The 12,562-nt window shown below is 46.1% G+C and overlaps 1 protein-coding gene across 1 annotated transcript in view; it reads right to left on the bottom strand.

Moving 5' to 3' along the window:
* The window catches only part of LOC120835976 (indolethylamine N-methyltransferase), a 173,153-nt gene that overhangs the window by 3,857 nt on the left and 156,734 nt on the right, over positions 1–12,562 (bottom strand). The window contains exon 2 of the mRNA XM_040210135.3: positions 3,184–3,391. Coding sequence (XP_040066069.1) covers positions 3,184–3,391 — 208 coding nt within the window. The remainder of the gene's footprint in view (positions 1–3,183; positions 3,392–12,562) is intronic.

Raw genomic sequence — 12,562 nt, forward strand, 5'->3', positions numbered from 1 at the left:
TTTTATTTTTATTTAACAAAACACACATAACAAACCCAGACCGCTGAAAGGAAAATTAAAGTCCTTATTATTCTCCGAGACGTTTTCCTCCTTCTCCAGGCAGACCGGAGAAAGCTTTCGCCCTCCCGACTCACCTTCTTTCGGTTTCGTTTTTCGAGCACATCGCGCACGTTGTTTAATAAATTAATGTTGAGTTGATTGAGCTTCAGCGGCAGCGAAGGCCGCCTGTAATTCCGTCTTCTAGTCCAAACGTGCAGAACATTTCGGTTGCATTGACGTTTTTACCACTAATTTTATCAAACGATCTAACGAAGCCGCTAGAAACAGCGAAGTTCCGGAGCAGTGCCAGCAGCGCTACATACACTGGGTAAGACGGCCGTCTCCGATTTGCGGGACACACGCGGAACTACAGCAGCCAAACCACGAGGAACTGTGTCGACGTTTTCGACGTCATGGAAATCGCGGGAACTGCGTCCAAGGAAGGCAGGTTGTCCTGCCGGCTGCCTGGGTGCCTTCCATGCTGAGTTCGCTTCTGTTGTCCCGTGCCGAGTGCCAACCGGCGTTCAACGTGATTCTGTATTTCTGCGTGTCAGCGACATCGTGATGGCAGTGTTGTGGGTTGTGAACAGAAGACTGGAATTGTCGCCGATGTGACCGTGTGTTCGCGTATCAGTGGTGTAACAACAAGATGAGATGACGTAAACTGTCGGGCATTGATGCCGCTGGTCGGGCCGTGTACGGAGGGGGCGGGGTGTCGCAGGAGGACATTCCGCTTTACATTAAAGAGTTTAAAACCACTTGAGGGATTAGGTGCAGTCGATCGACGTGTGGATAGTCATGTTGAACGCTGGTCTGAACGGTAAGCTCCTATGTACAGTGGCCAATGTGACTGTCGGTCCCCGAGAGCGATTGCGCTCTGGGGAAAAGACTGAACAGTACGAAAGTATGACGGAAATTACGTATATTTAAACGGAAGTTTAGCATAAAAAAAAAAAAAACAGGTAAAATCGAAAAAAAACAAAAACAAAAAACGCTATCCTTTATTTTACTGTCTAAATATATTACGGTTCCTGTAGAAACTGCTCTCCAAGTGGCGCGCTGGGATGAGCGCTAGAAGTGTTCGAGCTCGCAACGGCGTAGCTCCGTAGACTTTAACAGTTGCCGCAAGTCGCGGCTTTGACTGCATTCAAGTTGTTCGAAAAGCGATTTCTCTGCCCGTGAAGCATCACTTCCAGCTGAGTGAATATCCGCTCTACAAAGATTAATTCAAGACGGCAATTGCAGCCGTGCGCGAACACCACAAATAGAAAAACAAACACTACAATATAAATACTGGCTACGAAGGGCCGTGCGGGAAAACAAACTCATGGCTTGAAACCACATTGGAGCGGCTCGATTTATTAGCTTTCAAATAATTACGGCATGATCGAGCGTTTTCGTTTTACTAAGAGATTCATCCCCTGAGCCATTAAAAATAGTCTCAGATGTATGACATTGCTGGAAAAAAATGAACATGCTCGGAATATTTTTTATTGCTTAGGGAGTCACCGAAAAATTCCGCACGTTCAAAACGACCAGTATAAAAGACGGAAACGCAGGGGTCGGGAGTAGTGATCGGGTTAGTGTGCTGTTGTATTGATGTTTGTATGTGCGATGCCTGTGTATGCGCTCAACATATGTTCACCCGATGCTTGTAGCGTACGTAACGTGTCTACATGTGTTAGAGATTCCCGAAGAAAAGGAAAGGCAATTGTAGCTTAAGAAAATAAAAATATTTTTTTGTAAAACATGAATTGGACGTACCTAGCGCCACCTAGCCTAGCTACTTGCGATTACTCTGTTTGACCCTGCCATCTTGTGGCAAGCGATTTAACATCCTTTTACGCTACGCGGCTGCGCCATAATTTCGTGTTACCGTGCTGAGATAAGCGAAGAGGTTGCTTCGGATTTGCTTTTTTTTTTTTTTGAGAGCGGCTTTTGGTTTTGCGGGCGAATGATTTTCACTCCTCCGTGATGTGCGGTTGACGCAACGGTTGACGAAGGAATTGTGGCTCGAGGAATAGCAAAGGTAAGACATAAAGTGCGCGAACTGGGTGTCGGTTGTCTCCGTTGAACATCGCAGTGCTCACGATGAGAAGACTGAGTGACTGCATGCTTTCGAAACGTAAGTTTCTTTACCTGCAGGGGTAAAGAAACTTCGGAAATAAATACAGTTCGCGGAAAGCTCGTGTTACGTTTTTATTTGCTGCCCCTCTCGCTTCGTACAATAGACTTAGTGTTCTCGTTAAGCCTTATCGAGCTCGATTTGCTCGATTCGTGGCCGCCATAATGAGATGCAGTCAACGGAGGAACTTTTGCTCCCCTGCTTGAGGGACGAAAGTTTCTCCCTCTCTGAAGGAACATATGTGTCAAGAGCGTTCCTCCCTTTAGGGAGGACTATACTGACCCTTTTTTCTAAGAGTGCGGTGAGTGTCTCGCCTCCGGCCACGACGAGAGAAGAGGGAAAGGAAGAACTCCCGTCTTCCCGAGAATCCCTTTTGTGTTTTCCAGGAGTAGATATTGTCCCTCTATAAGATTATAAAAGATTAACCCGTCACTCGAAATTCGTAGAAAAGCAGAAACTTCGGTGGCTAGAACGACTAGGCCATCCCCTCGACGTCAACCTCGCCGTAGTTTTGCTCGTCCCGAGACGACCTACGTCACGATTACGTCGGATGTCACGTGCTCTAAGCTGGGCCTTATCCGAGCGCTTGCAAGAGTTTATAACAAAAAAATACAGCCAACAGGCTCAAAACACGAACGTGCGATTGTCATTTACGGATATTGTGGATCATATTCAACCTATTTTTGAACACGACGGATATATTTCAAATTTCGTTGAAGTATCCCTTTAAAGTGGGTTCAATCCAATGGGCCTTCGCTGTACTATAGCTGACAATACGAGATGAAACATTCCTTCACGCTTTCTTTTGACGTACCGGCCAAATTTCGAGAGAGCTGTGATTCGAGCAAGTAACGGTGAATGAATTTGGGATCCCATACGTTGAAATTAGACAAATGGAGAGGTGATAGAACTTTTGGGGAACATCGACATAAAATGGCCAGATCAGGTGTTTTTGGCTAATATTGTCCGCAGGAGTCCACTGAAATACAATTCAAACATTCAAAATACGCTGCGTTTACCTGTAGCCCTCCAAAGCAGCGACTTCCTCGGCACGTGAGGTCCAGTCGATGGCATCTTTACTCTTCTCGAGCCACTTCTCGAGTTCCAGCCTGTTCCCTTCCATGAGGTCGCTCAGCACGATGTCGCTGAATCGCCTCGAAGAAAGGAACGAGGGCCAGAGCGTCGGACCGCAGCCCACTTCCAAAAGGGTCTTGCCCTGAGCCAGATCTGTGGACAGCACGCTGGAGTTTCAGTTTGGTCCGGCTTCATTGCGAAAGAACACCGACTTCATACCGCTCTGGTCTCGTTAAAATATATATACAGGGTGTTTCACGAAAGGTCGACAAATTCGATATTGCGAAAACTACGCGTCGCAACAAAAAAAGGTTCGTGTCGTTTTGGTTCTGAGCCCGGGGCCTTTTTAGGACAATTATTAAAGTCCGGGATAATTGTGCAACGATTTTAACGTTGAAAGAATTGGCATGCTCTACTTCTGACATTGTTCATCTTGTCACAAAGGACAGAAAACACACCTCATTCCTTCAAAATGTTACGATTCCGCCGTGTAATCGCGAGGCAAAAATTAGAATATTCCCCGACCTGCAGCCGCGAGCGGCGGCCATGGGAAACACGCGGCATGACGTCAATGGGGTCTTGTAGAAAGATAGCAAGTTGTGCGAATATCTGCTCGATAAAAGGTAACTTTTCCATAAATCTTGTCGTTCCAACATAAATATAAATTCGTCAAAAACCTGGCATCATCGACAAAACTTTTATTATAGACGCTTTCAGGGAGTCAGTTACTCGAGCTGCCACCACCAGTCGGCGCGCCCTCCGCGCGCTTTCCGGGCCGCCATAGCCGACCTTCAGTTTCTCGCCGTTGCTCTGCCTCAGACACGGCTCCGCTCTGCCTTGTGTGCTGCGTCGGCAACCACCGGAGCTTTGTTTTTGTGTTCTTTTACGTTCCGCGTTGAAATCTTGTGTTTTCTTTAGGTCGTTTTGATATTTCGGGCTTTGATTTAATCATTTGATATCTATATTTCAACATAGCTGCGTCAGTTGAAATTTCCATATGTCGCAATGGTGTTGACTGCCCTTTATTAGCGACAAAAAGGAATGAATGTGACGAACTTACATGGTCTCTGAAGCTTAGGCCATAATCTTGTATCGTCTATCTATTCGCAGTCCGATTCCATTCCATAAACAAGAAAATACAAGAGCTATGTTGAAATATAGATATCAAATGATTAAATGAAAGCCCGAAATAACAAAACGACTTAAAGAAAACTCAAGATTTCAACGCTGAATGCAAAAGAACACGAAAACAAAGCATCCGGTGGTGGCCTGCGCAGCACAGAACGCGGAGCAACGGCGAGAAGCTGAAGGTCGGCCATGGCGGCAGGGTCACGTGACGTCAAGATGGCGGCACCCATGAAATGTTGCTCGAAAGGGTCTATACGGAGTTTTAGTGGCGCCATCGATCCTAGGTTCACAAAACCGTCAGCTCTATCTGCTACCGCGAACAGCCGCTAGAAGCCGGAGGGGGAGGGGGACAGAGCCGGACGGGTACGGCCGGACCCGGATGAGGCTTTCCTCGTTTCACCATCTTGTTCGCGCTGCGCCAGCCAGCACGTGGTCACGCGGTCGCGAGCGGATGAGTTCACGCTGGTCACTGATGGCTTTAGACAGAGAGCTTCACTGGAACCCCGCGCAACCCCCATTGACGTCACAGAGCACGTGACCCGGAAGATGGTGAAGTTGTTGAGATGTGCCGAAAACCTCAATCTTTGTCCATTTTTTAAAATAAAAACTAGGACATGGAGACAAAAGCGGTTTTTGTTCTTTACTTCAGAAAGGTCGAGACACCAACTCCCAAATTATTTAAGCAAAGCACTGAAACTGTTGCACAGGTCTTTTAATTATTTTTGCGTAATTAATTTTTTTAATATTGTGTTTAAGGGCACGGTACCAATTAGAAAATTGCTCAGCATCATCGAAAAACACTAAATCAACAAATTGCAGAACGATAGAAAGCACGCGAAGCATTTTACCGCTTTCTGAAAAACCGCACAAATTCGACGGTTTTTTTTTATTTGCAGAAAAAAAAAACCTGCTGCGCCGGAAAATCTTCGGCATTATAGCAGGTACAGCCCATGAATTAATACGCTCAATAAAATAAAAACAACACTTGAATATACAACCTGGGCTGTCAATAAAGAAAATACATAAACATTGAACATAAACAACATTAAAAATCAAGACCATGTCCTGAGATAATCACTCATTGCCGCCCGCAGAGCCGAGAAGGCAACGCTTGGTCACGGTCTTCTAGAAGATTCCCGGTCATCCTCGCAGCAGACGTAACTTTCCCTCTGCTTTGTTATTCTCGAAAGTGCCAGTTCATCCTCGCCCCGAGCGCGCGACGCTCGAACCTTCTTTGCCGAACTTTCGAGATAGTGACGCACGGTAGATAAGCAGCTGTCCGCGACCTTGTCGAGTCAGTCCCAGTTTCGGTAGCGCTCTGTGTGCCGCCGAACCGCCGCCCGCTTTTCTGCTACCTCGACGCTCTTTCGTTATTTATTTTTGGTTGGCACAAGTTCGCCCATTAAATTTTTATTTTCAGTTCACTGTTCGGCTTTTCGTCACCTTCATTCGTGACATTTCTGGTGGAGGTGCGGGGTAACGCATGTCCCTGCACCGTACTCCTCCGAGGGCCCGCAGTGCAAGTCCAACACCAAGCCCACGAAGACCCAACGAAGACACAAGCAAGACCCGATAAAGTCGCCGCAACCAAGAGCTAACCCGGAACTCGGATTTCTGCCAACCAAGATCAAGCAACCAACGAGGTCAACGATGGACCCCCAGACGACGCAGACCTCGACCACCGCCGGACCACGGCATACCACCTGCAGATTGACGGGCTGACGGAGAGACTAAACAAGACCATCGCCGACATGATCTCGATGTATGTGGACGTGGAACACAAGACGTGGGATGAGGTGGTGCCCTACATCACGTTTGCGTACAACACGGCGGTTCAAGGAACCACTGGGATTACACCTTTTCAGTTGGTGCACGGCTGAAAGGTGACGACGATGCTCGACGCCGTGATGCCTCACGACCCGACGAACGACGGCACCGACGAACGACGGCACCGACGAACGACGGCACCGACGAACGACGGCACCGACGAACGACGGCACCGACGAACTACGGCACCGACGAACTACGGCACCGACGAACTACGGCACCGACGAACTACGGCACCGACGAACTACGGCACCGACGAACTACGGCACCGACGAACGACGGCACCGACGAACTACGGAACCGACGAACGACAGCACCGACGAACGACAGCACCGACGAACGACAGCACCGACGAACGACAGCACCGACGAACGACAGTACCGACGAACGACAGCACCGACAAATGATGGCACCGACGATGCTTAGTTGGTCACCCAACGAGCAGAAGTACGCCAGCTAGCCCGCCTTCGCATAAAAGACCGGCAACGTGTCAAAGCTGGCCGGTACAACTTTCGTTGCCGAGACGGGGAGTTCCAGCCCGGAGACAGGGTGCGGGTGTGGATGCCCATTCGTCACCGCGGCCTTAGTGAGAAACTGTTAAAACGCTGCTTTGGACCCTACAAGGTTATTCGCCGCCTTGGGGACTTGAACTACGAGGTGCTCCCCGACGGAACTCGCCCATCAGGACGCCAGCCACGATCCGAGGTCGTCCACGTAGTTCGACTCAAGCCGTTCTACGCGCGTTAGGATTGTGACACTGCATGTTTGTTTTGTTTCGCCGCAATTGTTTTAGCCATTTCCGTTTTCCTTTCGTTTTGCATCGGGGCGATGCACTTTTAAAGGGGGGGGATAATGCCGCCCGCAGAGCCGAGAAGGCAACGCTTGGTCACGGTCTTCTAGAAGATTCCCGGTCATCCTCGCAGCAGACGTAACTTTCCCTCTGCTTTGTTATTCTCGAAAGTGCCAGTTCATCCTCGCCCCGAGCGCGCGACGCTCGAACCTTCTTTGCCGAACTTTCGAGATAGTGACGCACGGTAGATAAGCAGCTGTCCGCGACCTTGTCGAGTCAGTCCCAGTTTCGGTAGCGCTCTGTGTGCCGCCGAACCGCCGCCCGCTTTTCTGCTACCTCGACGCTCTTTCGTTATTTATTTTTGGTTGGCACAAGTTCGCCCATTAAATTTTTATTTTCAGTTCACTGTTCGGCTTTTCGTCACCTTCATTCGTGACATTTTACCGCTTTCTGAAAAACCGCACAAATTCGACGTTTTTTTTTTATTTACAGAAAAAAAAAACCTGCTGCGCCGGAAAATCTTCGGCATTATAGCAGGTACAGCCCATGAATTAATACGCTCAATAAAATAAAAACAACACTTGAATATACAACCTGGGCTGTCAATAAAGAAAATACATAAACATTGAACATAAACAACATTAAAAATCAAGACCATGTCCTGAGATAATCACTCATTCAAAAACTGGCAATATACATGTTCTACAAAATAGAAGCACACCCTCAGTTTGTACATAAACATTATATCAACAATGGATCAATATACTCATTTCGCCATACCCGCTACACTCACTCGAGAGTACGCACAAACTACGGTAAACAAAAGACACTTAATCAGATCGCACAGCTATTAAACAACCGCCCTGAAATACTGTCCTTGATCAATAATTCCAACACAATATACACATTTAAACGAACACTGAAAACGTACCTTTCACGTATAACATGACTTATTAAAGTTTCCGGCCGCATTTCTTTTGTTATATCTCTGTACCTCAGTGTAATGCCACTATGAGTATTTCATTGTTTTTTTTTTTCGCTGTGTTTCTTTACGTTCTGCTGCTGACTGTAAAGGGGGATGGAGCCTTGTCAGGCGATTTAAATCGTTTTTTGCCCCATCCTCCTAGACATTTGTCTGAATAAAGAATATTATTATTATGTTAAAAATACATGGTCAACAGCCCCACATTACAAAGCCCATTCAACTATGCAGAGTGTCTCTCGTTAAAACTCTGTAAAAACAGCTTTGCAGTATTTCTTTTAGCACTTTATGGACCGCCCACAGAAAGCGTACGTAATTTTTTAGATGAGTATGACAGAAGCTTAAAAAAATGTAGTGCCTACTGATAAACTCTGTATGGTAGGTGACATCAACATCGACCTTCTTAAACCTTCGAAATCTAGTGTTTGTGATTATTTAAATATCCTTCCAAACTATGGTATTGAAAGTACAATTCAGGCAGCTACAAGGGAGGAGTATTTGTCTGATAATTTAGTTATATCCTGTATAGATCATATCAATATTAGAAACTTAGGTGTTCAGAATAGATCCACCGTTATTACACAAAAGTTGGCAGATCAATATTTTTTGTCGCCTGTCGTCTCAACTTGGATGTCATTTATGAACCAGTAGAACAATCACAAGTAACAGTAATTGATTCACGTCACTTGGATAGACTAATTTCTGCCTATTCACTCCGTGCGGGAACTATAGGGGGCGCTTTCAAAAACGCGCGCAGCGCCGCTAGCGGAGGGGCTGGCGTTCGACTGTGAGGCGCGTTCAGCAGCCTGCGGCGCCTTTTCACATGAAAAGATGTGGCGGCGGAAGCGCGCAAGGACGAAACTTTTGCTTTTTGAGCCGATAAGTTGAGGGTGACGTTGCATGAGTTCTGGGGCAGAAGGGCATTTAGCTGTTCTCCACTTCTTATATATTGAGTTTGAGTCGTTATTAGGGATAATTTCTCTAGTTGCGGCCGAAAAAGGAGTTGGAGCAATTTCCCGAAAAACAAGACGGCCGCCACCATAATTACTCTGAGTGGGAAATTTATTTCGCTCGTCGCTGTAAACCTAGGACTGCTGGAACCATGATATTTGGAGGCGAGTTAGGTGTTCACTAAGTTTTTGCGCGAAGAGTGCCAAGTTTCTTTAAGACAGCAGGCGTGAAAGTTATGTTTCTAACGAATAAAAAAATAAAGCTGTACGGGATATCCAAAATTAGACCCAAAATGTTGTGTTATAGCGGGCTGTGCAAAGTGCAGATTTGGGCACACAGGTGCTTGGACTTGACAGTAACATGACACAGCACTTATTATAGAAAAAAAAAAGGTGGCATAGGGAAACCAGGTGAAAATTTGGTTTGGGCGGCGTAACTCAATGGGAACCGGTTTTGACCATGAAAAGGCTGTCAAGAGATTACCACTTGTCGGGGGAGGTGGAGACTTTAGAGGTAGGAAGGGACTAGTGGACTGTACTTCCAGTTGAAACAACTTTACGAAAGGTGGTTTCAAAGCCGCGAAAACAAAGTTGTCGGCCAACACACGGTTTGGCCGCCAAGGGCTTTTGCGGTCAGCTGTTGCGTAACAACCTGTAGTGCGAGGTGCTGATTTTCGGCGCACAGGTAATTTGACATGACCGTCACTTGGCACAACACTTATTATAACAAAACGAGTTGGCATAACGAAACCAGGTGGAAATTTAGTTTGGGCGGCGTAACTAAATGGGAACTGCTTTGACCGTCAAAGGCTGTCAGATAATAGCACTCATCGTGGGAGGTGCGCACTTTACAGGTAGGAAGGGACCAGTGGACGGTACTTCCAGTTCGAACCACTTTGCGATAGGTGGCTCTGAAGCTGAGAAAAAAAAATGTTGTCTACAGACCTCGGGGTGTCAGCGTTTCCACATCCAAAAGGAGGCTGATCAAGTAAGAAAGCATACCCCACATAAACTTCCATACTCAAACGTCGACTCTCCAGTGATTCCGAGTTTCATTGTTGTTTTCTTTAGATTTACATTGTCACTTTTTTAACGTTCAAATCTTTCTTCATGACGTACAGATTGCGTGCCATACTAGTTCGGAAATATCATCGACACGTACGATGGGGACGAAACTTCTTTGGAGGGCATTCCTCCAACGAAATTCACACTGCATACCCACGAGGGTGGGATGGCATTTCAGTTCGAGCTAAGATATGTAGGCGTTACTGGTACGAAAACAAGCGCAGTGCGTGTAGAATATGTCAGCCGCGCCGACACAGTGGCAGACATGATCGGGAGACTAAATTTCTCGCGTCGTACGGCACGGGTCCACCGTTGTCGCTGTCCCACAAAACATCGGCGAGGTGAAAAACTGGGAAACTTTGTCTCCACGAGATACGACGCATAACTATTGAAGCACTTAATGACGCAGCACAGGCAGCACTTCATGCTGTGAACCCAGCGCAACCGCACCACTCCGACTTCAATGCGTACCAACGTACGCGGCGTGGTTTCGGTTTCGTTTTCTCTGGGGTTCTCACTGCCTACCCTCGGTACCGACCGCGCGGCGGCGCGCGAGTCGCGTCGCACGGAGTGTATAACTGGGATATGCTCCTTGAAAATTGCAACTATCAGGATGACTACTTAAAGCTGGTCGATATTCTTTCAAACTTTAGGACCATGAGCACAAAAACCATTAATATAAAAAAAACGAAGAAAGGATCAGCCATGGGTAGCTGCTGACGTCCTTTCCGCCATCAAAGAGAAATATGTTTTATTGGCACAGTGTCGCCATTTTCCAGATAATAAAGAATTCAAATTGCAATATCCAAGTCAAAGAAATCGTGTCAATGCCCTTATCTGTTCCAGAAAACGTCAGCATTTCCAGGAAAGTTTTATCGCTCTCGTTTGTTGTACCCTTTGTTGCAAGATGACAACAATTTTCTGGGTGCCAGTGCACATCTAAAATGAAGCAGCAAAGGGATCAAGCCTAAATAAATTAGTTCCTGTCCGGCCAGCAAGGTGCTTGAGCTTCGTCCTTATGCAAAGGCAACTGCTCTATGAAGTCGGTATGTCTGTGTGTGTTTGTGTGTGTGTGTGTGTGTGCAGATAGTCAGTGTCTTCGTAGCAGTCTCTTGGGTGTCATTGTGGTGCTACAGCGTAAATGCCGACGTGCTGCACAGATATTGTGTGTCTCGGTGTCACAAAATCTACAGTATCTAAGATGCACGTGTATAAATTTTTTTAATGACGGATATTTGCAGAACGTATGGATTCCAGGAGGCTCGTTTCGCAGTGTTCAAAGGTGACCAATTTCTTATTCACGACTCTCTTCTGTATTGTAAATGCAAGCAAGTTTGAATATGATGCTCCCATGCACACTTCTCTTTGTGTACAGAACTTGTTTCTAGCCGCCCTAACATACCTGTGTCGTTTCGCAGACTACATCAGCGCATGGGGACGCTCAGGTATTACAGCATTTTTGTTCCAAAGATAAAATTTTTACGTTATGACATTGCCAAGAAACAGGTCACATGTGTTTTTTTTTTAATGTAGCAATCAGATAGGTTCCTGCAAAACAAGTACTATGTTTGAACAGGCAGAGTGCATTGAGTTGCTGAACCTACACAAATTTATCACAGGTCTAAGAAACGTTTGTCAAAATATGTGCAATACATTTTTTCAAACTATGACATCTCAGAACCCAAGAGATGAGCACATCCGAATTTTAGAATGTTGTTACTTTAATACTTGTCTGGCAATTCGGGTCCCATACTGTTGCATCAGGTGTCCCTAAGGGCAGTGTACTCGGGCCATTATTGTTTCTAATATAAATCAATGGCCTACCATCATCAATTAAATCGACATTAGACTTTTCGCTGATGCTAGAGTTATTTACAGGAAAATTAATACACCTATAATGATCACAATATTGTCCAAGGCATTTAGATACGATATCATCATGGTGTTTCCTATGGCAGATGAACATTAACACCCGTAAATGCAAACTAATGGCCGTAACTAAATCCTCCACTAAAACTCTAACCCAGTACTCATTACTTTCACAACCACTAGAATACTTATTGTCGTACAAGTATTTGTGCGTGTATTTTACAAACTCATTATCATGAATTGAGCAAAAAACAAATAGGGCACTTCAAATGACGGGTGGCAGACTTAGGGGGGAGAGGGGGGTACACACCACCGCGGGTGTTTCAGTACCAAGTTGATCTATTTATAGTCACGTTGGCCATGGGTAACGTGTCCCACATATTCAGTCCTGATGCCTTTGCATTCGCATGCTACTTGAGTTTCTACCTATTCCAACATACCAAGAAAAAAATGAAAGAAGTTTACAATTCTCTGTAATGCCGAATTAGAGCGCAGCTCTTTAGGAGGAAGGGGGAGGGTCACGTGTGACGTCACGAGGGTGAACTTTTCCCGCTAAAAGTGGCGGGAAATTTCCCGCCAAGTTGTTTCCGGCAGTCCGCATGGGAAAGCACGCCAGCGCAGAAAGAAGCTTTTGCGACGAGTGGCGAAACGACAGCAAGATTAATGGTAAGCTTCGTTACAAATTTTCTGTTTGGTATGCTGTACATAAAAAT

The sequence above is a fragment of the Ixodes scapularis genome, unplaced genomic scaffold, assembly GCF_016920785.2.
Source record: "Ixodes scapularis isolate PalLabHiFi unplaced genomic scaffold, ASM1692078v2 PGA_scaffold10__122_contigs__length_95168666, whole genome shotgun sequence".
Lineage (NCBI taxonomy): Eukaryota > Metazoa > Arthropoda > Arachnida > Ixodida > Ixodidae > Ixodes > Ixodes scapularis.